At 34.9% G+C, this 27,412-nt stretch overlaps 1 protein-coding gene across 4 annotated transcripts in view; it reads left to right on the forward strand.

Annotated features, from left to right (window-relative positions):
* Positions 1-27,412, forward strand: part of LOC128224223 (uncharacterized) — a 130,368-nt gene that overhangs the window by 25,893 nt on the left and 77,063 nt on the right. For 2 of the 4 annotated variants that reach the window (XM_052934012.1, XM_052934013.1), the window contains exons 5-10: positions 8,738-8,870; positions 15,695-15,875; positions 16,496-16,546; positions 19,928-20,036; positions 21,134-21,292; positions 23,186-23,281. In XM_052934012.1, coding sequence (XP_052789972.1) covers positions 8,738-8,870; positions 15,695-15,875; positions 16,496-16,546; positions 19,928-20,036; positions 21,134-21,292; positions 23,186-23,281 — 729 coding nt within the window. Of the gene's footprint in view, positions 1-862; positions 969-8,737; positions 8,871-15,694; positions 15,876-16,495; positions 16,547-19,927; positions 20,037-21,133; positions 21,293-23,185; positions 23,282-27,412 lie in introns of those variants that run through there. The other 2 variants (XM_052934015.1, XM_052934014.1) reach the window with 2 other exon arrangements.

The raw sequence follows: 27,412 nt of genomic DNA on the forward strand, positions 1-27,412 counted from the left end.
AAATAAATTTCATGATTGATGTCATTATTGGGGTTACATATGAATGCAGTTGGGCTAGTTAAAGTGTGTGAAGGACTTCACGTGTACTTTTATCAGCCCAACTGCGTTCATAATTATTCCTCCATAATGACATCACACACACAATTCATTTCTTATATTTAAACCAATAATTCATTATTTCCTTCCAAAATTATAAATTAACACTTTTCGACAGGTTTTTTGTGGCCTGCTGACACAATACAAACAAAAACAAAATAAACAATTTATATATTTATAGTTCATTGTAGAATATTCACAATTGGTGAATTTTCAGGCCGTTCATTTAAGAAATGGAAGTTGAGGTGTAAAAATACAACGAAAAGGATCAATACATGTACAGTTTGCACTCGGGTTTCACATTAATCGGGAAATTTAAATTGCAGCCTTTAAATGCTCTTTGAAGTGCCAAAAACCAAAATCACTTTTTGCAGCGGTAGTTATTGACTGTTTGTTCTTTGCAAAAAAGGCAATCAGTTTTAATTTGCCAATTGATCTATTATTAAGCATTTGCATCAGAAGTTTCAGGAAGAGGATATTATTTTATTGATATCATAATCATAATATGTTTTTTGACCGATTTATTTTATACCACAGTAGTTTTAATGTTTTAAATTGAACATGAAGGCAAAATTGCTGTCATCCAACTCTCTGAGCCAGAGCGAATCAATATTGCCCAGAAGCTTAAAAAAATTGTCACATGCTTCTGCTAGCGTAATGACACAGACCACATACTTGTCTGTTTGTCGTATTTGTGGCCGATATTCTCAGAGAGTTTTCTTGTTTATCTTGTAGTTGCAATGATCAGTAGTTTATGAATGAGATGCATTTATGTGAGATAGCGGAAAACAATTACTCGAGAGGGTTTCGTAAGACGTTGTTTTTTTTTATTTATAAAAGGTGGAATAGCAGCCAGTTTTGTGCATAATATAGTAAGTTTGAATAAAATATTTTCTTGGCATACTAATGATAATTATTTGGAATTTTGTTTGGAAATTTCATTGTTTTGTTTTAGAGAAAACTTAAATAATTTTATTGTGAAAATTAAAATAATAGGGATGTGCTCTCTTTGTTTTCTGTATTTTGTCATATAATTTTAAATTACTGGGATGCCAAGTAGCCATGATTATAAACAGTCTTAAGTCCAATTTAGACTCAGAAAAGTACTTTTTTTAAAGATGCACTCTAAAATACTGATTTACCATTACACTTGATTAAATAATTACTAAAAAAGATGAATTCATGTCAAAAACAATGGTTATTCTGAGTTTAATTTGAAAGAAATGTGCAAAAAAACATCGTATTACTACCTTATGAGACTGTAGTAAATCACAATAATTCTTTTAGCACTCTCCAATCATTTAATATATTTGCGTTTTCCGCCATTAAATACACGGTTACAATCTTGTTATATGTAAGTTATATTTTCCATTAAATGTGTTATTTAGTAAGTAGATAAAGGTTCATCACTCAAAATTTATGTTTGTTATACATGTGTATGTATTGTTTTTTGAATAAGACTTTAAACTGTTAGTTATCATAGCTGGGGGTGTCAATTTGTGACTTTACATTATTAAAAAAAAGCAGACATTGGTTGCTAGAATTATTTTCATGCAGGTATATATTTTTTTATTCATCTTTTTTAAGCCTGTCTGTTTTTCATACAATAAAGGTCGGAGTATTTTCACTGCTGTCAGCATTGTTGTCGGCATACTGTCACAGCCAGGGTTGTTGACTATGTAACTGTCAAAGAGCAATTAATATATGTTGTCAGCATAAAGGGCCTGTGTGTGAAAGCATTTATCACAGTCTTCACTTGTCAATAAATCTGGTGCTATTCTGTAAATGATGGATTTGCGTTGGTCAAAATTAGTACTCAGCATGCAAGCTCTGCACTGTTATAATATGTTAATTCTCAAGGCTTGCTCATATTTTGAACTTTATATGGTCTTGTTTGCTAAAAATATTTCATTTTTCCTAAAAATATTTCATGTCAAAGCATTAAAAAAAAATTTTGGTAAGAAGGAGGCCATCATTTTTTATTCAATAAGCAACTTAGATTGAACTTAACTTGAAGATTTAAGATTAGAATCTAATTATAAAAATGCAGCTTTTGAGAAAAAGCGCAGCTTTCGCAAAGAAAAAGCTTCGCTAAAGCTGCGCTTTTTATGAAGCTTCGTTGTTATTTGGCACGGGAGTTTTAAATGACCTGTATATATTTAGCTTTATAAATTAACAAAAGGTAATATCATGCTTTATGGTAGAATGGTATTGTCATCATTATGAAATGTTGTAAATGAATTCTTCTGTATAAGGCTTTTTAAATTACCTAAAATAAAAACACATTTTTGGTTTGTTTATGAAAATAATTTCGTTATTTTATAATTAGTTGTCGGGTAAAATATTTCTTGAAACCCTTACTGAAACTTGGTGCTATAATGTGTTGGGGCACAACTCTTTCCAATGAATTCACATGTAACAATGAAATACCCTTCAATAACCCTGTACTGTCAGTTGTCTGCACAGGCGAGTGGTCTAAGTGGCTGGTGTAAATTTATAGTGACAAGACTGACAAAATCTCACTTATAAAAATATGCATAAGGCAGGGGAGACAACTCTTCTTCAAATGAAATCACATGTTGCATTGAAATACTCTTCAATAACCCTGTACTGTCAGTTGTCTCCGCAGGTGAGTGGTCTAAATAGCTGGTTTAAGATTTGAAGTAATCATTATAAGGACGGAGTTCAATTTAAGTTTTCGCCAGAATATATGTTTTTTGTATGAGTGGCTGTGCATATTGTGAGAGTCAGATTTCTGGATAGGTATCTTTGCAGAACCAATGAAACAGCCTCATTAATTGTTAATGATTATGAGATTTTCTTAGCCAAATTGTCCTTAGTACACAACGAAGCATAGCGCAGCAGTGAATGGGGGAAACTCAGACAATGCTATAAACTTGCATTGCAAAAAAGTCATGCAACAAACATTTCTTAGAACTGACGAAGATTTCATCTAACGCACTTGCATGCAACAAACATTTGTTAGGGCTGACACAGTGTCTGTGTTATTACGTGCTTGCATGCAACAAACATTTGTTAGGGCTGATGAAGATTCTGTCTTACCTGCGTGCTGTTTCAAATTTATTTGTTAAATTATATAATTTGCTTTTAACCTCCCACAGCTTTTATGCATAAAGGGCTAAGAAACTTTTGCAGATTTGTTGAACTGAGTATAATTAATTTCAGAGTACAGTGGGAGGGTTTCATTAATGTCATTTAGCTAGACAAGGTATTTTATCAATGTTATCACTCCTTTATCTTTGAGGAATACAAGTTGAGTGTTGTCACAGCTTCGGTGAGTCTTTGTTGTCTCGTTGTTTGTCATTGACAGTTGTATTCATTTGGTGCGAAAAAACAATTGAAATTTGGTACGAACCATAAACTTCAAAAACAACTGAAATTTGGTACGAACCATAAACTTCAAAAACAACTGAAATTTGGTACGAACCATAAACTTCAAAAACAACTGAAATTTGGTACGAACCATGAACTTAAAAAACAACTGAAATTATGGTGTGAACCATGAACTTCAAAAACAACTGAAATTTGGTGTGAACCATGAACTTCAAAAACAATTGAAATTTGGTGTGAACCATGAACTTCAAAAACAATTGAAATTTGATGTGAACCATGAACTTCAAAAACAACTGAAATTTGGTGTGAACCATGAACTTAAAAAACAATTGAAATTTGGTGTGAAACATGAACTTCAAAAACAACTGAAATTTGGTGTGAACCATGAACTTAAAAAAACAATTGAAATTTGATGTGACCCATGAACTTCAAATACAAATGAAATTTGGTGCAAACCATGAACTTCAAAAACAACTGAAATTTGGTGTGAACCATGAACCTTAAAAAACAACTTGAATTTGGTGTGAACGATGAACTTTAAAAACACCTCAACTATTCACTTGAAACTTGGTAGGTTAGTTAACAAGAACACTGCACATATGACAAGCACTTAGTCCCAAAACTCTTGCTGAAGTTTTTATGAGCTACATTTCCTTTGTCAACAAAGTAAAACTGAAGGGTGATTTGGCATTTGATTTTCCATTAAAAAACAGATGGTTGTAAACAGGGCTTCTAAAAACCTGCAATTTGCCGGTCTGGACCGATTTTGACCAAGCCAGACCAAGCCAGTTTCAAAAAGTGTAATGTAATGTCGATGTAAAATCGGTCCGAAATTTTCTGTTTGTTTTGTAATTTCGGTCCAAAACGACTAAGTCAGTAAAAGATGTAGAAATTGTAATACACAGACATTCATGGGTCATTCACACATTCAAAACTACATCCAATAGGTTATAAAAGTGTCTTGGCTACCATGAGACGGATGCGACCAGCTGCTTTTTCCGCTACGCTGATCACTCTATAGCCTATCTGTTAATTAGCAGACGCTTGCAATCGGTCCAATCATGTGTTTTGGTATTAGCAGAAGACACAATTAAACAAACTATGTGTTAATTATCTGCTTGCTTTCCTGATTAAGTGTTAAAATTGGTCCATATTTTCACATGGCAATATGCTATGTTAATTACGATCGCAGTCTTTCTTGTTAGAAATGCCGCAGAACTTGATGAGAATCTCATTTGAATTAAACTTGTATCAATGACTATCCGAATCGGCTATGTTGGCTCTGGAGCCCTCTTACGAATTGCCACATCGCAAAAAATATTGTCAGAAAAGACGTCGCGAAAATGTATGACATTTCTATTAAATCGGACTATTGAACAGGTCTTTTTTTGGGGGGGGGGGGGTCATCGCCGGGTCTTGACCAATTGAGGTTTTAAAGTTTTAGAAGCCCTGGTTGTAAAGGTCAAGGTCACATCTGTTTATCATTCCCATCCTCCATTAAAAGCAAGCATTTTTTTCCCTCTGCATATTGAATTGTTAATGTCCCTCATGGCATGCATTTAATGATGACGGTTATTAACTTGCTACAGAATTCAGATTTATTGCATTATCTGTGATTGGCTCAATTCAAGGGCACATTAACCATTGTCTTTAATGGAGGTTACTCATTCATGTTATCATCATTTCCCTCACGTAAGACACTGCATGCGGAAACATAAGCTTTTGATAATACATTTGTCATACAAACATCAATAAAGTGCAATTCCCTAAGCTCTTAAGAGAAAGCACCATGAAAGTACTTTTACGGATTGATTTTCCCCCAAGGAATTTCTTAAGAAATGTTGATCGCAAGGGGCCGGGTTTAGCAAGACAGGGGTGACACCTCCATTTTGTTAGATTTTTATTTTTTATTTAATTCATTCATTGACATATATAATTATGAAATATGATTTGATGAAATATTAGCTACTAAAGCTTTTGACGCTTAATGAAAATTGTTTCAAAATAATATACCGTAAATGACTGGTTATATTAGACACACTTTTTTCCCTCAGATTTCGATGTAAAAAGATGCCTGCGTCTTAAAACCATTAACAATTATATATATAGCTATTGAATTTAAGTCGATTTCAGGCCGAGCTTTTGTTTAGATTTATGTAGAAAGGGATATTACTCGCGTCATATCGATCAAGTTTATATGGGTTAAAATGGCAGTTGAAGATTGGGATACGGTATATCGTAAGACGTTTATAATAAAAAAAAATAATATTGTACGATTAAAATTATTCAATATTATTTTGAATATAACAATAATTAAACATGCATATAAAAAAGCAAAACTGTGCACTGTCAAAATATTTTTTGTCAATTGTATGATAAGGTGTGAAAAACTCGCACTGCCTTTAAAGCAGTTTAACATACCACTACTACAAACTGTTGCGATAAATGGTCTTGTTTTTTCGCACTTTGCCACATTCTTTATTATTTTTTGTTGGTGTTGACATTTTGAGAACAAACCCGTATAATATGGGTACATAACCGAGGAAGAAATGGAGCGTTTCTTCCAGAGCTACGACGATGAATTTGAGGGGTTTGAAGAAATCAACATAAGGTTAAGCGAATGACATTTTGTGTGCTTTACAGTTTGTTTGTTTATGTGCTGTTTGAATGTATTTCATTATAAATAATTTTTTATGTTTTATATAACATGAAACAAATAAACAATGAAACAAATTTTCTTTGGTATTAGTATTGTATGGTTTTAAAAATAACCATCGCCATTTTCACGAAAAAAAAATCGTCTTAAAAATGCCTTACACTGGCCTGCGGCATGTCATAAAGTTTGACCGTTGCAAAGCAGTCACAATTAAAAGAATTTGACTTAATTGATTTTATGACATGTTTTTTTTCTAGGATCTGGATTGTTATGGCAGGTGAACACTGCTAGATATATATATAATCATTTAACTGAAAAATGGCACCAATTGGCCTTAATGGGAAAAGGACTGTTTTAAAGGAAGTCACCGACATTTCTAATAGTCAGACATTGAAATTTGTAAATATAAAAGAACCCATTTCTCCGAAAAGAATTTAAATAACAAATTTGAAATTTGGTTTTTAGCTCCACTGGCCGAAGGCCATGGAGCTTATGTCGTCACAGATTGTCCGTCGTGAGTGCGTGCGTGCGTGCGTGCGTAAACTTTTACTTTAAAGGACATCTCCTCTGAAACTGATAAGCGGATTTTGACAAAACTTCACAGGAATGTTCCTTTGGTGGTCCTTTACCAAAATTGCTCAAATGGTTCCGGTCCATTGCACAATATGCCCGCCAGAGCTAAAAATAGCAAAATCTTTAAACGACATCTCCTCTGAAACGGTTCGGCAGATTTTGATGAAACTTGACAGTAATGTTCCTTGGGTGGTCCTTTATTAAAATTGCTCAAATGGTTCTGGTCCATTGCACAATATGGCCGCCACAGCTAAAAATAGCAAAATCTTTAAACGACATCTCCTCTGAAACGGATAGGCAGATTTTGATGAAACTTGACAGAATTGTTCCTTGGGTGGTCCTTAATCAAAATGGTTCCGGTCCGCTGCACAACATGGCTGCCAGGGCAAAAAAATAGAAAAACCTTTAAAGAACATCTTCTCAGAAACCGATGATCAGATTTTGATGAAACTTAACAGAAATGTTCCTTGGATGGTCCTTTATCAAATTTGCTTCAATGGTTTCGGTCCACTGCACAAGATGGCCCCCAGAGGTAAAAATAGAAAAACCTTTAACTTCTCCTCAGAAACCGATGATCCTATTGCAATGAAACTTGACAGAAGTGTTACTTGGGTAGTCCTTAACCAAAATAGCCCAAACAGTTCTGGTCTGCTGCACAACATGGGCACCAGAGCTATTAAAGTAAAAAAAAAAAATTAAATAACTTCTCCTCAAAATTGATGATTGTATTTCTATGAAACTTGACGAAAATGTTCGTTAGGTGGTCTTTGCTTGAACCTTTTGGCCAGTGGAGCACAGGCACTGATGTGCCTCTTGTTCATAAAAATAATTTCACTTTTAACTCAATGTATAAAAGAAAAGCATTACCTGCATAGAGTCAATCAGTGGGGGAGTCTATTTTAATGAAAATTCAATATATATTTCAGACACGCACTATCATTTGCCAATATAAAAGTGACATAACAGTTTGTCACAGAATTTAGAAGCTTGACATGATGATAAAATGGAATTACCCTGGTATATTGTACACTCTTAATTACATTTGAATCTACGTCAATTAAGTGTTCCTTTTTGTTTTATCAAAGTACTCATGTTTTTTATACCAAATATTGGTTGACAAGCACTGGCTGTTTTTGTGAACAGTTTAAAGTCTGAGTTGCAGACCTAAATATTAGTGGCAAAACTGCAAATCTTCATTTCATTGAAACTTTCTTTCTAGTTGAGTTTTGATGATAAAAATTTGATGGCTTTTATTACTATTATAAATTGCTGAATTACTTCCCTTTGTTTTTTTTAAACAATTGGAAAAAAATAAAAAATAATTTCTTATATGATAACTGTGCTTTTCTGAGCCTGAGTCTTGTTTGTCATGTGACTCTGTTTGAAATCATGGCCCCAGCTTACAGCAGCTGTCTGTATTGCTCAGCTTAAATGAGTTAAATCAATATAAAACTAAAACCTAAATCGATCTGACTGAATCAGAAAACAGGCTTAATTAAGAGTGATTATTCCAGATATTATGCTAAAGCTGGGTTGTCACAATATAGCAGAATAATAATAGAAAAAAGTACACTTCACATTGTTTGGTCCTGACGGTTTAATATTCATGATTTTTCCCTGATTGATCGGGTCACAAATAAAACCATCTCAGAAAACTATCAGTTTTACCAATATATGTTTTCCAATGATTTAAATAATGACCTCATAAATTTTTCACTTTGTATTATATGGCTAATAAAGAATTTCCCAAAATGACCAGAAGGAATATAAAGACAATCCATTCTAATACACTGTAGTTATTTCCCAGGGAACATATCTTTACAAATTCTTTAGTTGATTATTTATTGATTTTTCGACCAAACGTCAAAGACTTTTTTCAAAAATACTTACCAAGAAGATCTTGTTACATCTTTTAACATTACAAGGCAAATATCATTCTATATATTACATATGCCATGTAAGTGTCTAAAAATGTAACAAGAATCTCTTTCTTAGTATTTTGAAAAAAAGGAGCTTTTAGGAAGAAACATTAATACAGGATATGATTTCACTTTTCAGGAGCGAGAAAAAGGAGCATGTATTTACAGCTGAAAACCATGAATCTATGATGATATGGCTCCTTGGTGTACAGTCAAAACGTGAAAAATATGTCCGTCAATTAACAACGACCAATTCACAAGCATCTGACTCGGTAAGTTACGAGTATGTGTTTACAGTGAAAAAACCATGAGCCTATGATGATATGGCTTCTGGGTGTTCAGTCGAAACATAAACAATATGTCTGCCAATTAACAACGACTCTTCCACAATCAGTTGACTCGGTAAGTGGCATGTGTTTACAGCGGAGAACCTTGAGTCTCTAAAGATTTAATGGATCTGCAGTTAAAATCCAAACAATATGTACGCCAACTGACCTTAATCCATCCAAAATCATCTGATTTGGTAAATAGCATGTGTTCAGAGGGAAGAGCCATCAGTCTTTCATGATCTGATTGGTCTACAGTCAAATGGTGATCAATATGTCATCCAATCGACCATGATCCATCATCAAACATCTGACTTGGAAAGTGGCATGCTGGGGCAGACCCAGGAATCGATGTTAGAGGGGGAGTTACTTAGGGGCCTAACCTATTGACTTTCGCCCCTCCCTCAGAGCCAGACTTTATTTGGTTTGAAATGTTGGCAGGGGGGGTATGGGGTACTCCCTTTCAGATTTTTTAACAATTTCTAGTCTGAAATGGTGCATTTTGAGCGTATATGCCAGAAAACCATAAGTCTCTGATTATATGATTGTCGATTTTATCTGCAATCAAAACGAATAGTATGTCCGCCAACTCAGATGCCGACCCTTCCACATGCATCTGACTTTGTAAGTGACATTTGCTACATTCAGGAGAACAAAGAGTCTATCATGTTTTGATTAGTTTACTGTCAAAATGTGAACAAAATTTATGCCAATTAATGACAAACAATCTCCAGGCATCTGACGTTGTAGGTAAAATACGTTTTAACAGCCGAGACTCTTAGTATATGATGATATGTCTGCCAGGTGTACAGTCAAAACGTGAACAACATATTGGTAAACTGACCACATTCCAACCACAATCATCTGACTTGGTAATTGCAATGTCTGTGCAATGGACAACCATGAGTTTATAATGATATGCCTGCCAGGTCTACAGCCAAAACATGACATGTCGGTAAACTGACCACATACCATTTACATTCATCTGACTTGGTAATTGCAATGTCTGTGCAGCAGACAACCATTAGTTTATAATGATATGCCTGCCAGGGGTGCAGTGAACAATTTAAATATCCACCAACCAAGCCAACCAACCCAAACCAAACCACAAGCGTTTGACTTGGTTAAGTAGAGAAAATACATATAAAATTCTGGTTGCCATTTTGCAACTTATAAAAGTCGATCAGTTTGGAAACAATATGGGTGTTAGGTCTATTGTCAAATCATGGAATGGCACAACCCATCCACAAGCACCTGAGGGCTTAAAAGTGCATTAAAATTCAAGTCAGGTAAAATCCTCAGCCTGATTCTCAATTCTGAAAATATAATTTAACAATTCCAGTGGGTCTTTTTCAGTGAAATCAAAGCCATCAAAATTCTTAGAACAAAAAAGAAACCTTAAATTTGTTTTTAATCTTTCAATTTTCCACAATTCCGTAGTCCTTCCCAGTGAAATTGAAGCATTTAAAATGCTTAGTACAAAACAGATGCCAAAAAAACTATTTCCTGGGCAATCCCTATACTGTTACCATTTTAAGACCGCTAATTTTCTTATCATGTTATTTCCTGTTGTGTTGTCTTGATTGTTATAAATTCTTGGCTCCCCGTGTTGTGTCCCAGATGTATTGTTGTCTTGATTGTTATAAATTCTTGGCTCCCCGTGTTGTGTCCCAGATGTATTGTATAATGTGTTGAAAACTGAATTACAGAGTAAAATGGTTTCTAAGGTTAAATGACATTCTCATAGGGCGCTCTTCGATTAACATTTTTTTTTATGAATATAAGGATTTTTAACTCCCAAGATAATAGTTCTATTGATGTTTAGGAGATAAAATAATTCCAAAAATCTCGATTTTTTAGTCAATACATTATAAAGCAGCATAATTATGTCTAAAGACAGACGACGATCCATTCTATTGCATCTGGTTAATTAAAGCGAAAAATAAAGTTTGTTTAATTTTTGTGTCCAATAATGCATTGTTTAATTATGGATGACATGCTGGCTGGGTCTATAAGCGAAATGTGAGCTATTTTGTGTGAAGCATTTGACAACATAGATAGTATAATACCCATCAGTATGTATCTGCAAATTGTGCTGAATGGAAATATCCGTTAACGATTCTAATTTTATCGTACCATCATGCAGGAGAGATTCAGGATTCGATGTCAGTCTCAGGAGCATAACTTAGGGGCGTAACCTTTTGACTTGGGCTTCTCCCTCAGAACGGAAATCTATTTTGTTAAGAGTGTTTGCATGGGGTGTTGGGGGTGATCCCTCTTGAAAATTTTAACAATTTATAGGCGGAAATGGTACATTTTTGGCATATTCTACTAATTCCATTCTCCTATATTTAAACTAAACGTGAAACTTGGTGATTTTTGTATTGGTGGGGGGAGGGGAGGGGGATGGGACTGTATTTATAAATGGCAAGAGGGACACTGCTTAAAGATGTACTAAGCTCTTTGCTGCTCAAATTTGACCGATTTTATTAAATGTTTTGCTAGACTATAGTACTTGTATGACAGATAATAAGTTAGCGGTATATAAGTCTTTAAGAAGGCACCACTCATACGCCTCAAAGGAGTACATTTTGTGTTAAAAGAAGCCAATATTGTAACCATGAATCCCTTTATAATGGCAAGTAAGGAAAATTAGGCGATCTATTAAAGACTATAAAAATGCTCCACCCATGCTCCGAAAAGCAGTATTTTATGTAATAGATGAAGCCAAATATATTATCCATTAAAACCTAGGGCAATTCAAGTTGATTCTAGTATGTTAAGCGTCCAGTTCTGTTTTCAAATCCTACTTCTCCAGCTGGAAAAAAAAATCACCAAAAAACAACAAACCTTATTTTCAGAGTGTACCACAAATGACCTTGATAGCTGAGATTTCACAAATGATTGAAAATTATAAAGACAGTATACATATATTATTTACATTTACAAATCAATCTGATATACATCTATCAAAGTAAAATTCTTCCTGTATATTATGGTATTTTTCTTGACTAAAATCATTCTATTAGCTCTAGAAAATCTTATTTCTTCGCTTAATTTAGATTTTGGTAAGTGTTGTTGTTTTTTCATTCTGACTACTGAAAACCTATAAAATGCCCGATGACGCCTACCAATGCTACCATGGAATATCTTTGGAATTGCCTTTGGGCAAGTCTTACAATATTTCAATAACAAGTCTGTTTTTAGACCTTCAACTTTCGACCATTCCCATAAGACCTTCCCAGGAGTGAAATTGAAGCATTAAAATGCTCCGTACAAAACAGAAGCCTAAAAAATAATTTCAAGGCCAATCTCACTGATGGCACTGTTACCATTTTTAGATCGCTAATTTTCATTACCTTTTTTCCCTGTTGCTTTGTTGATCGTTATAAATTCTTTTTCTTCTCTGTGGTTTCCCAGATGTATTAATTGTATAACGTGTTCTATATAACCGAATTACGGAAAAATGTTTCTAAGGTTAATACGAGCATTATAAAAAGGAGAGTCTCTTACGATCTTCCCTCTATTAAATTAACGGTTGTCTTTTTTCTCTATTTTTATCCATAAAAGATATTTTTATCTGTTTTCCCAGGATAATTGTTCTATTGACATTTAGGAGAAAAAATTATCAAAATTTTAAGATTTCGTAACTCACTTGTAAGTAAAAGTAAAATGTATGTTTAGAAACTGCTACGTTTTGCAGAACTTTTACCAAAATTTGGTTGTTAAAGTCTCAACAGTACAACATTTTATGTTTTTCTTTCATTTGCATTTAGTTGGAACTTAAACAACAATTCCCATGTGTTATTAGTTTTATTAAAGCAAAGAAATTCTAAAAGAAATTTAGACAAACATTCATGAATTCTGTTTAAAAATTGAACTGCAAATCTTATAATTCATTTCTAAAATTGAAAAATAAAATATTTCTTTTAACCCACCGCTATTTGATATTTGTTTGGTGTTGTCCATCCTTCATTCTATCCGTCCATCCCAGTTTTTTCTGCCTGGATCCATATCTTGGATACAGGATTGGTCAGATAATGTTCAAACTTCACATTGGGTAAGAATCTAGGTCACTAGGTCAAAACTGAGAACTCTTTGAAACTTTCAGTATATGAATTTATTTGGGTTAAAACTAGGTCACTAGGTCAAATCCAAAAACTTCACTATATACATGTACAATATTCTTTTGATTGCAAATTAACTCATACCCAACTATTAATAAGAGTCCATCGCTCTGCAGCCGTATTGCGATATGTTTCGGTTGAAATATTTCACCAATACTTGATTTCCATTCAATTAACTTTGCCTTAGACAGACAGATATCAATTCAACAAATAAACTTATTGTTATTTTATTTCATTTAAAGACATACATCATATTACAAAATGTTTTACGAGAAACCTCAGTCATGGCAGCTGTTAAATGCAGAACCGGTCTGCATCCATTAGCCCTCAAACTCAAGGTAACAGCTGCACAGGGATGATAAAATTCCGGATTAATCCGGAATTCCGGATTTAAGGACTCACGGATCGATTTTGAGATTAATGTAAATCCGTTGAGTTTTTTTTCTAGGGGGGGGAGGGGTACAGGGAGCGAATCGTGCTCAGTTCGAACAATATGGGTACGAAAGGTGAGTTTTCCGGAAGTGGAAAGCCGGAAATTAACGAACCTATTTACGTCTTGGCAATCGAGCTATATGATTGGTTAAGATAGCATCCGGTGATTACGGAAATTACCGATGGGACTAGAAGACAGTATCCGGATGGTCGTATCCGGATATGACAGACGACGAAGACGTATTGGAAAATTGGAAAAAAAAACGACCACCACCAACTTCGAAACATAGATTCGTCGATTTAAAGGGTATATTTGCCATTTATTTTTTAAGAGAAATTCCCGAAACGTTTCTTTTTAAGTTTATAGAAAGTGATCAAACTAATAATGAATTTTGCGCATGTAGCATTATTTCGGACATCCCGATTCGGGTTGTGTCATAATAATCGATTTTTATTTTACAAATTTTATTTGGCTGATTGAAGTTTACGCTGTAAACCGTTTCTTTATTTTTCTCATAATGTTTGAAGCATTGTTCTCAATAAGAAGTGGCTGTTGACCACAATGGGAGGTTCAAATGAAAATTTGTTTGGTTCAAATTAAAAAAATAAATAAATAAATATTTTGTAGTTGTAATACATATTACGAAGAGGCAGTCATTTCATTTTCTATTTGAGACATTTTCTTCTTGAGGACCCAGTTTGAGTGAGATTTAAATTATATAGTTGTCATTTGTATTTCCAGGTATGTTGATGGTTACAAAAGTCAGGGATGAACAGATACCTCAGCCAGTGCATCCAGTTGTTCCTGTCAATGACTGACAATTCAATCCATAGGCCATGATACTTGGATTTATGACTGAACATGCTCCCTGGCACCACAGTAGTGTGTCTTACTTAAGACACTTGCCAAAGATACAAAAGCTCTCAGCGAATTAAAACTTCAAAGGTGTACAGCATCATACAAGATGACTTACGGAGTGGTTAGCCATTACAATGATGAACATGTGGAGGAGTTAATGGATCTCGGTTTTGTTTCAACTTAGACAAGTCAACAAACACAATGAGAAAACTGTTTCAGCTATTTTTCTGCTATAGAGAAAGAAATAGTGTTGAGACATTTGGCCTCCTTAAAAATCACAAGGGCTGATTCTGAACCAATTTTCATAGAAATTGAAAGCCAGTTTGAGAGACTTGAACTGCCGTGGGACAATCTAGTTAGTGTGCTACTGGACTCGTTTAACACCATGAGGGGAAAGAATCTGGCTTAGGGACCAGAATACGTCAAAGTCCACCATGTCCACAACGGCTACGCTGCCAAAGCATTTAAGTCCCGTTTGGATATTACTTGGAATAATATATATAATAATTAATAACATTATATTCTCATCAAATGTGCAGAAAATAGAATAAATACTCTTTATATGATACATAAAAATTGATTAATTAACACTTACAATAAACATTTGCAAGCATGATAATCGATATGTTGTTCATTATTATAAATCAAACATCCCACAGTGTAGACTGTTCATACACAGCCATTTGATCATAGCCAGTTGAGTTTTATGGGAAGTGGACAACTGAACCAAAATGTCAGGTACATGTCTAATGCCTGTGACTTCAGGTAGAAAAAAGTAAATTTAACTTTGTTTAAAGACAAAGGTGTTAAACTTCACTGCTAAGATTCCTGATAATTGTTCTGATTGTGGATGTCTCGTGTTAAACATAATTATATCTACCAAACCGAAAGGTGTACTCCTTGAACACTATTCTAAGGCAAAAAAGGGTATTAGAATACCTGAAATACGGAAAGCTTCGGGGGGCTTCGCCCCCCTTGTCCCCCCACCAGGGCTGGACCCATGGGGGGCCTTAAGCGCCCCCCTGAACCCCACGCAGACATTTTCAGGATTGGCAACTTGGCTCTGTTATCATCCCTGAGCTGCAGGGGTATGATTGCATATGGTGAAACAAAGGGACTACTTTGTCTGGCAGCTTCGTTGTCGTTGTCCGCATCATCAACTGTAGCATCACAACATTGTTTCCTATTAATAACTTTGGAACAAACTTTGTGGAGTTGTCAAACTTGGAATGTAAACTGCACACTAAGGCACCAATTAAACTCTGGAATTATACATTATGGCCAACAGAAAATATCAGATAGTAACAATGGCGTCAGTCTCATTATAAGACCTCTTGTGTTTTATTTTACAGAACCAAGAAGACAGCAGGATGTGGAATTGCAAACCCAGCCTCTATTCCAGCATGTGTAGGAGCCCAAATACGAGCGCCAGAGAGACCCAGAGCGCGAAAAGCTCACCTGTCCTTCAAAGACAAACCAAGTTCAGTTGGGACAAGTCTGGAGACTCGGGGTTTGATCCAGGATTAAAGAAAAGTAAGGATTTAGTTTAAACTTAGTTTAAAATTTATGTATTTTATAACAATTGTGAAGAAATTTATATGATCTTCTACTAAAGCACTCTCGCTTGCACAATATTGCATGAGAATGTGGTCTTGTGTTGTGGGGAAAACTAGAGTACTCGGAAAAACCCTACTTGTCCGACTTGTTGACCATAAACCAAACTCACATACACTTTGGTGGAATCAGACTTTGAAGCAGCAGTAGGATACTGTATATATACTGAATGGTTTTGAATATACATTTTATTGCCTTTTCTGCTAAATACGTAACACATCTTAGTTTTTATAGTCAATTGTCGGCATCTGAATGGTGTTTTACTGTTGGCTTAAAACCTGATTTTCAAAAGATGATAACAATACATAATTCAGAAATAATAAAAACAAATAAAAAAACAACTAATTTTGAAAGTTGGTTAAATTTTGTAAAAGGCCAATACTTTATAAAAATCACTAGGCAAATTTGAAAATGATGTCAGTCCAGGAAGCTATATAAATTTGATAATTGAAAACAGATTTTAAAAATGAAATTCAAATTTTGGAAAATGATTTTAAGGTGTTTGTATAATAATTCAAAACTATGATAATGAACGGCAGCCTGGGACCAGAACGGTATAATGTCAAGGTCACTGCCTCCCGTCTTTGAAGGTAAACTTAGAATAGAATTGGGTTGAAGTTTGGGTATATAATCGCTATTATTATACTCATATTTATTGTCTTTAACAGTGTATCATACCCTAGATAGATATATACATGTAAGTTAACCATTGAATCATAAAGCTGTGTTCAATTTGAACTTTGACAAGTTGGGCAGGCAGAGTGCCATTTTGGAAACCATTGTCTTTTGCATAGGTGTTTTTCTGCTTTTCAAAAGCATTGATAGTTAAAAATAAATAACGGTAAGTTGACCAACAAAAAAACAATTTATTTCAATTCCACTGCATTCTGTTTATAAACAAATTGAAGAAAGATTGGCAACAATATATGAAAAAATGCTATTATATAAAATTGCTCTTCAAAGCATATATTTAGTATAATAACTATAGCGCACATAATAATTATGCTCAAAATAGCTTTTTATTAAGGCAGCTTTAAATTATCACCAGTGAGAATTACAAAGTATTCAAAATTTATGTACGGAATGCTGCAGAGGAAACTTAAAAACCTTTGCAACTTACTTATAGCTACTCAGGTGCGAGTTTCTGAAGCAAAAAACTATTCGATAGCTCTGCACAACCATTATTATTATTTTTATGTAGCAACGACCTGAATCCAAAAAGCGTTATTCAGTTAAAACAGAAAAAATAACCAAAAGAAAGAGAATGGGATGGTTTAAGCCCTCCCCCTAGACTGTTTTTTAACATAGGTTTTTAATGCAACATTCTAAAACAAAAAATGGCTTTGAAGGAGACATTAAAATTCTGGTAAACACTGGAACATACGGGGTGCTCTAAGCTTATGCACTAGTCAATTGTTACCACAGCCCCTCCAGGACCGGGGAATAGCGGGGACTTTGACTTTTGGTCCTTCCATTCCTAGGTGAAATCCCCACCCTGCGGGGACAAACTGCTGGTAAAATCCCCACTAAATGCCCCCGCACCCTGGGGTCATCTTAGATAAGGCCCATTCCCATCTATTTTCGTTGGAAAACAAAACCACTGCATTCACTCGGCACTGTGGGGCCACCTGGAAAGTAAAAACACAGCCCATTTCCCCCGCTATCCCCGGTAAATCCCTGGACCGGGAGGGGGGGGGGGGTCCCTGGGACCGGGAGGGGGGGGGGTCCCTGGGACGGAAGTGGGGGGGGTTGCAGTGGTTACTATTAACTGATGCATTAGGATTTAGTTGTGGAGAGCTCCATAGAAAATGGCTGAAGCAAAATGTACCCCTGAGCTGGTTTTCATAAAACATCTGAAGTCTTTTCCTATCATAAGTCTTTTTCCTAAAATGGTTGAAGCAAAATGTACCCCTGGGCTGGTTTTCATAAAACAACTGAAGTCTTTTCCTAACTTAAGTCTTTTTCCTTATTTAAGTGTCTCACAGGTTACATGATACTATTTCTTGATTAAATGCCCAAACTTTTATTTTCATGGACTTTAATCAAAACACATATTTTATGTAAATATAACATTATCTGAATATCTTTATTTGACTATGAAAAATTTAGGAAATTTATTAAAGGGACTCCCTCATGTTTTTGGACGGAAAAATAATTTCTCCGGTAATGCAACACTTATTTTATCGTTATTGTTAATTCTATGATATAAAAAATATTTTGATTTAAGTGGGAAGTGAACCCATGTTGTCAAAGTCAAGGAAAATTGAGATAACCAGCACCTTAACCACTAGGCCATAAGGACTTATACAACCATGATGGATATTTTGACATTTTAACAATACATTAATAACATAATGTGATGATCCTGTCAACCAACCAATCACACAGCAATAACAATGACTTGACACACTTTATTATACCCCCACAAACAAAGTTTGAGTGGGTATATAGGAGTGAGCTTGTCGGTCGGTCGGTCTGTCAGTCGGTCGGTCTGTCGGTTTTCATGGTTTCCGGACGATAACTCATGAAAGTCTAGACAGATTTGAAAATTTTTTGGTACACAGGTGTAACATCAGAAGATACAGGTCAAGTTCGATATTGGGGCTCGTGGGGCCAAGGTCAAGGTCACTGTTACTAAAAATAGAAAAACGGTTTCCGGACGATAACTCATGAAAGGCTCGACAGATTTGAACAATTTTTGGTACACAGGTGTAACATCAGAAGATACAGGTCAAGTTCGATATTGGGGCTGTTGGGGCCAAGGTCAAGGTCACTGTTACTAAAAATAGAAAAACGGTTTCGGGACGATAACTCATGAAAGGCTAGACAGATTTTAACCATTTTTGGTACACAGGTGTAACATCAGAAGATACAGGTCAAGTTCGATATTGGGGCTGGTGGGGCCAAGGTCAAGGTCATTGTTACTAAAAATAGAAAAACGGTTTCTGGACGATAACTCATGAAAGGCTAGTTTTTCTTGTCAGCAGTGTAACTTCTAAATTACACAACAGATTTAAATAAAACAATACATGCATGATAAAAGAAGATGCAGTATGCAGTAACCTTGGAGTTATGGCCTCTTTTCAAAGGAATGGTTTGCCATTCCTGTGTCCAGGCGGCATTTGGGGGTATTCGTCACTGCTGTGACAGCTCTAGTTTTGTAATAAAAAAAGAGTGCATCTTAAAAACCTTGAGAGAGTCCCTTTAAGTTAGGAGATGACTTCAGATAATGTGTGAATACAGGCGCTGGTTTATATACTATGTAACAATTGTATCCTATCTCTTAATATAGGCATTATTTTGTATATTATATTAAGTGCTTCCGCTTTTGATATATATATTTATACTCAAGTTTATTATAATCTGCATATTTATACCACTGACATATAGTCAGGGGTTTTGAATGATTTTTTTTATTTGTGTTGTAAATTTTTAGGTCAAGGTGTTTTTGTTGTTGTTGTTTGAACAGTTCATGCAAAATCTTTAAAGATAATAAAACTAATAAGGTACATTTTGTTATTAATATTGTTATATCTGAATGCGGTCAATTTCATTTGGTTATTGTTTTCTTGGCTTGGATTACAACATGTGTGGATCATGTGTGTTCAATCTGTATTTAATCTTAAATTGCTCATAACGTATTGTTAGTGGGGTTTTTTGTGGACTTGATTCAGAGACAAAATAAATGTATTCTTATAATGTATATCACACGAGTTAACATTATAATCCAGACCAAATGCCACTGTTTTAAATTGTGTCAATGATAATTCAGACACAGCTTAGCCTAAACAAATAATAGAATAAAATAAAAAATATCCCCATCTCTGTACCATATTATTTTTCGGGCAGTGGAATTGGAAACAAACATTTGATTTCTTGTGCATTATGAAATTATTTCAAGGGTCTTGCCAATTATTGTCAGGTAATTTCAGGTACGTGTACACTACATTTACATATGTGTTTATTTCCAGGGCTCGAGTCTTCGAAGAGTTTTCCACTAAACCGGGGTTACCCTCGACAGAATTTTGCAAGGGCGAAGCTTGCCAGTACCCAGAATGCAACGTCGTTTGAAAGTGACTGGTAAGTCAAAGATGGAAAATGGGAAAGAAGCCTTTCCAGATTTAGTTTTCGTATTTGGACCATATATACTGATTATTGGAGTTTGAAAACTAGACATGATCGGTTTATAATTTAATATTTTCATTTTTGTAAGAACACTTCAATTTTTCATTTCGACTTCATTATAGTATTTTAAAATGTAACTGTTTCATCTTACAGGAAGCCTTGATTAATTACTGAGCACCACATTTAATTGTTATGCCCCCACAAAGTGGCGGCATATAGGGTTGCCGTTGTCCGTACGTACGTCTGTCTTTCTGTACGTACGTACGTCCCTAAGATTGTTTCCGATCTAATTCTTGAAAACCGTTTGTCCAATCCTCACCAAACTTTAAACACATGTTTGTGACCATAATATCTTGATCAAGTTCGATAGTCATGGAAATCGCTTTAGTCATTTAGGAGTTACGGCCCTTTTTTGCCAAAAATACTTCAAAAATATATGTTTCCAATCTAATTCTTGAAAAGTATGTGTCCAATCCTCACCAAACTTTACATACATGATTGTGACCATAATATCTTGATCAAGTTCGATAGCCATGGAAATCGCTTTTGTCATTTAGGAGTTACGGCCCTTTATTTGCAAAAAAAGACTTGAAAAATACGTCCCGAAGATTGTTTCCGATCTAATTCTTGAAAACTGTTTGTCCAATCCTCACCAAACTTTTAACACATGTTTGTGACCATAATACCTTGATCAAGTTCGATAGCCATGGAAATCGCTTTAATCATTTAGGAGTTAGGGCCCTTTATTTCCCAACAATACTTAAAAAATATCTTATCCGATCTAATTTTTGAAAAGGATTTGCCCTTGTGCAGATTATCCTGAATAATCATTATGGCTTATTTTCTGTGACAAAAAATCGAAGTGGGGGCATCCGTGTCCTATGGACACATTTCTAGTTTAATTACAAATTTAAATATCTAACAGGGAGGATTAACCAATGTTTTTGAGAACCCTGCGCACTACAAAAGAACCATTTTCCCCATTCAGTTACTTTTTTAAAATCTGCTAAATTTGAGTCAAAAACATGAAATGATTTACTTTTGTTTGTTAGTGATGACGTGTTCAGCAGAGAGATGCTTGAAATCCATCATCAGGAGCCACCAATTAGCAAAAACTGGCGCAAAATCCAATTGGTTGTCATGGGTCACGTGGTCGGTGGCCATGACACTTATGTTCCTGGTCATCTAGCCAATGAGAGGAGGAGTTATAGGTATTCGTTTTTTAGATATGTTTTATGACAGTTACTTTACTGGTACAAAATCCCATTTGCTGTCACGAGTCACATGATCAGCAGTCATGAAAATCATGTGACTGCTCATATAGCCAATGAGAGGATAATATATAGGTGGTAAATTTTTAGATCAATTCAAACAAATAAGAGGACAAATTAGTATTGACAATAACAAACTGGCACAAAATGCAATTGGCTGTTCTGGGTCACATGATTGGTGGCCATGACAGTCATGTGACTGGCCATCTAACCAATGAGAGGAGTAATATAAGTAGTCTGCTTTCAATTGTTTCAATTCTTAGGGAAAAAAATAAGTTAATGATTCTTTAAAAATTAAAACACAGCTTTTAAGATTTAGTTTCAATTTTTTCATGTATGTATTTTAGGAAAGGAGTTTTGGTTATTGAAGCTTGCATATTTTGTGGTACAAATTAACGTTTTAGACATGGTGATATATTTTGTGTACGCATATGTGTCAATGACTTGCCTTGGTTTACAAAAATATATATTTAAATGCAACTGATACAAAATATGCATAATTAAAAACTTACGAAGCAGTTGATTCAGCACTTTGTATAAAATGTATACATAAATACATGTATGCAGGAGGCAATTTTCTGTGAAATAACTTCTGAATGGAAGGGTATAAATCACATTCAGTGATTAGGTATACATTTTGGAAGATGTTAATTTAAATAAACACAAAAATGAGTTGAGAAAAATCTCCAAATGAAGAGCATTGATCAATTTCAGTGATAACTCTCTATTAATGGAACAGATTCGAAAAACAAACATTTCTAGAACGTTGTCTCCAGGTAAAATGAAAGTACAGGATTTTATAAAACCAATTAACTAAATTGTCATATTCAAGGAAAGGGAAAAAACACATTATACTGTTGTCATAGTGACCACAAAACTGAATGTCTGAGTCTGAGCTTATGTAAGTTACAAGATTATTTAGTACAACAGAACCTGTCATAGTCATCTTTGTCATTGGTGTAATCTCTGAAGTGGAGAAATGCAGAGACAGTGATCCAGAGAGATTAGTACTGGTTTTGCATACATACCATATCACCTGGTAGGGGGAAAAATCCCCCGGAATTCCCACCAACCCCCTGGTCCCCCGCCGGGGGATCCATATCCCCTGGAATTTTTATTTTATTTTTTTAATTGCTTATGGTTGACAGTGGAGAGCATCCATAATGTTATGAGTGTGAAATTCCATAAAGGACCATGATGACCATGTCCAAAAACTATTGTAATTAGAGCGTATTTCTGTATTTATTCTTATATTATAAAAAAAATGTTGATATTGCGCAAAACTTCGCCACTTAAAAATCCCCTGGTGTAATATCAAAATCCCCTGGAATTCAGACCGAAATCCCCTGGGAAGCCTCTCAGAAATATGGCATGTATGGTTATGTCATGCACATGCTGGTCATTGTAACCTAAGAGGGAGTTTCATTTTTTTTTGCTTGATTACTGTTCTATTAAAGGTTGTGTTCTATTCGAGAGTTCTAAGAGTAAGATAGCCACCAGCTGTTGCCAAGATATTCTATGAACATTATTAGGAGCAGATTGTTTTTCATGTTCAATAAATTACTGAAACAGGTCTTGCGTAAAGTAATTATAGATGGTTTCAAAGCTCCACAAACTTTTACATGTATGTTTTCATTATATGTCTTGCCAACTTAACTTAGATTCTTTTGAGCAAATATGGTTGAAGTTGACAGATCACCTACATTTTGATTTTGTTGTGAAATGTGTTGTATTTTCCATCAGAATAATTATTTGATAATCATGTCCTTATAAAGTGTGTCAGAATTGCTTGAATCTAAGTCTAAAAACTAAAGTATATTTCTGCATGACCAGTTCAAGATCAGCATCGAGTGATTCAGCGATTGAGCGTGGAGAAGGGACGCCACAAGAATTGTCCGCCCGCCTCCAAGAACTGGAGAAAGAACTAATGTAAGTTTTTATCCCCACAGGTGATAGTTTCCTTCCTGCCTTTTTGTTCCCATCATAAAGCTTGGTGATGGCATGCTGCACCCTTCTTGCTTACACTGCTAGTTTGTTTCTGCCGTTGAGATTGGTGATAGTATGCTGCACCCTTCTTGCTTACACTACTAGTTTGTTTCTGCCTTTGATATTGGTGATTGTATGCTGCACCCTTCTTGCTTACACTGCTAGTTTGTTTCTGCCGATGAGATTGGTGATGGTATGCTGCACCCTTCTTGCTTACACTACTAGTTTGTTTCTGCCTTTGAGATTGGTGATGGTATGCTGCACCCTTCTTGCTTACATTGCTAGTTTGTTTCTGCCTTTGAGATTGGTGATGGTATGCTGCACCCTTCTTGCTTACATTGCTAGTTTGTTCCTGCCGTAGAGCTTGGTGATGGTACTGCTTACACTGCTAGTATGTTCCTGCCTTTGAGATTGGTGATTGTATGCTGCACCCTTCTTGCTTACATTGCTAGTTTGTTTCTGCCTTTGAGATTGGTGATGGTATGCTGCACCCTTCTTGCTTACATTGCTAGTTTGTTTCTGCCTTAGAGCTTGGTGATGGTATGCTGCACCCTTCTTGCTTACATTGCTTGATATGTTCCTGCCTTAGATCTTGGTGGTGGTATGTTGCAGTCTTCTTGCTTACATTGCTAGTTTGTTTCTGCCGTAGAGCTTGGTGGTGGTATGCTGCACCCTTCTTGCTTACATTGCTAGTTTGTTCCTGCCGTAGAGCTTGGTGATGGTACTCTGCAACCTTCTTGCTTACATTGCTTACTTCTTATATATTTTGTTTGGATAATATTTTTTGAACCCTTTTTATGTTTCCATATTATTTTTATTTTTAGGCTTGATTTTTTTTTACCCGATACTACTCTACACCCTCTATAAAGTGCTAGTTGATGGGTCTAGCTTTTTTGCATATATTGTACTGCATGTATGTAGTTACCATGGCAACTTAATACACCATTCTTGCACCACAATATTTTTGCCATGGTATAAGCTTTTCATGTTTCATATGCAGCTTTGGAAGCCTTTCTTGGAACTATTAACTTATGGATTATTTGCTCTATATTTTAGCTTGCTTTTCCCTCTGTCTGAGTGAAACCCCATATATATATATTATGCTGTGCACCATTATTAAGACATCTCTGGGCTTCCAGGCTACTTGCTGCTAGTTATTATGGAGTTATATATCATTTGTGATAGCTTTATCATTGTAGACATGTAATAGAAATGATATGTCACTAATTGCCTATCATATGTCTTGTATATCGTGTTTTGTTACATGAAAATAATGTTATAAATGAAAACATATAGGTGTTTTCATAAGCTTGGAAGTTTGCGGCAGCTTTGGAGGCATCAAAAATCTTTAACTGTGGCCAAAACTCTTAACCCGTTTGGGATGTTCAAATGAAACTTGGTAATCATGTTGCCAGAGGCAATACACGCTTATGTAGCAAGGTCCATAACTCTTGACGTGATTCATTGTTGAGGAATTGCCCTTTTTCAAACAGAGGAGCGTTTGCATCCGCGCCACTGCACTCTTGTTAATACTTTTATTGGACGTGTTAATTTGCACCATTGATTTATCATCACAAGATTTACAATTATGTTAAAGGCACACTTATTAATGAAGGTTGGTGTATATTTTTTTCTAAGGCCTAAAAAAAAAAATATGTATGTTTCGGGTAACCCGACCCTACCTATAAAATGCGCCGACTCTAACTATTTTTTTTCCGTTTCTGAGCAAAAAAAATATTTGTTAGCGAATAGACAGTTACAAAGGGCGGATAATTTCTATAACTGGTGAAGGTGTGGCCACGAAGCTATCAATATTTATGATCCCTTTTCACATTGAGATAAAACATTTAAAAAGGCATTTATTTCTTTGCCTGTACACAAATCGATTGATATGTTTGTCTTTTTTTTATCTTTAAATGCAAATAAGTAAAACATGATTTTGCATTAAAATTAAAAACATTTGTTTGCACCAACCTATATTTTGCACCTTAAAAGTCTAATGAATGTTATATTGACAAGTTTTACCATAAAATATCACATTAACCGAGCTTGCTGATCTTCTAAGAACTGTGTTCGGAATGTAATTAGTAGGTTAACGAATTGGAAAATCCCAGAGACATTAACTGCTTAAGAAGTCTGGGCAGTAATATTGGGATTTGCTGACATAAAATCATTTACAAGATGGAAATTAAGTTTCTGTGACCTTGGAAAAAAGAAGGCCGTAAACAGCATAGCTGGGACTAGAATTCTGTCAACAGTGGATTTGGTTGTTGAAGAATCTATTTATAGACTGACTGATTTGACTGCTGGGCAATTTGTGCACCTGGATAACACATTCAATAATAAGAATTCAAAAGTTATGTGTTTTCTGATTCTATGAAAAAAACCTAAGATTTAATCCCAGATTTCAAAAAACCCTAAGGTTTCATTCCAGATTTCAAAAAGCCCTGAGATTTCATTCCAGATTTCAAAAAGCCCAAAGATTTCATTCCAGATTTCAAAAAGCCCTAAGATTTCATTCCAGTTTTCAAAAAGCCCAAAGATTTCATTCCAGATTTCAAAAACCCCTGATATTTCATTCCAAATTTCAAAAACCCCTGATATTTCATTCCAGATTTCAAAAAGCCCTAAGATTTCATTCCAGATTTCAAAAACCCCTAATATTTAATTCCAGATTTCAAAAACCCCTAATATTTCATTCCAGATTTCAAAAAACCCTAATATTTAATTCCAGATTTCAAAAACCCCTAATATTTCATTCCAGATTTCAAAAAACCCTAATAATTAATTTTAAAAACCCCTCCGATTTAATTCCAGATTTCAAACGACTCTAAGAGATTAAATTCCAGATTTCAACAAAAATCTAAGATTAAATTCCAGATTTAAAAAAAAACCTAAGATTAAATTCCAGATTTTATTGCAATTACACTAGTTTATGAATAAAGTATTGTCAGTTTCCGAGAAAATTCTTCTGATTTACACCAGGAAAAAGCAATTTTTCTTGTCAAAGAGTTGTTTTAATTGTAATTTACTTATGTAATAAGGAAATTGACATTTAAATGCTATGGGCAGAAACTACAAACGTCACAGATCCAGGGAAAAGCTTATTCAGTTTTTGATCAGAATTACAACAAATTAATAATTTAAAAATGAATAAGTATCAGTTTCCAAGAAATTTTTGATGATTTACAGTTAAAAGATGTCATATATTAAGCAGGGAGAACTTTAATATGTCATTCGCTTTTGATATATGGATCTGACATTTTGCCTAGGGCAAAAACCTGCAGTTTTAAATTCCAAGAAATTTCCATGATTACAGATAATCCCATAACAATCTTCTGACATTGAAACACTTTTATTCCGTCATGAAGTTTACTGCCTGGACTGGATTATAGTTGTTCTAGTCAGAGCATTGTTTGCGGCGCCTGGTGACATTTAGAATCTGCTCGTGTGACGTCATTTGGTGTCATCTCTGCTGAGCGCCAATTATCTGTAAATGTCAAACTCTGAGAAACTTATTATTTTTTAATGAAGGAAATGTTATGTTAGTGCATTCTATGATTCTGAGTTAGAACCGCTATGACGCAATACCATTTTTCATTTGAATGAGAAATTATGTCATTTTGATTGACATTAATCTAATTTAATTGCTTGAATTAAACGTTGGATATAATCATAATTGGAGAAAAAATTGTCGCTCATCATCATGGACATGTTCTGGAAGACATTTCACTTTGCTTCTTTGAAATATCACTCCACTGTTTCCTCTGAACAGAAATATAAATGCCCTGTTCCCATGATGTATCACTTCCCTGTTCCAATGAAATATCACTGCCCAGTGATCCCATAAAATATCACTGCCCTGTTCCCATAAATATGAATGCCCTGTCTCCATGCAATATCACTGCCCAGTGATCCCACAAAATATCACTGCCCTGTTCCCATGAAATATCAGTGCCCTGTTTCCATGAAATATCACTGCCCTGTTCCCATGAAATATCACTGCCCTGTTCCCATGAAATATCACTGCCCTGTTCCCATGAAATATCACTGCCCTGTTTCCATGAAATATCA

Source organism: Mya arenaria, chromosome 17 (assembly GCF_026914265.1).
Source record: "Mya arenaria isolate MELC-2E11 chromosome 17, ASM2691426v1".
NCBI lineage: Eukaryota > Metazoa > Mollusca > Bivalvia > Myida > Myidae > Mya > Mya arenaria.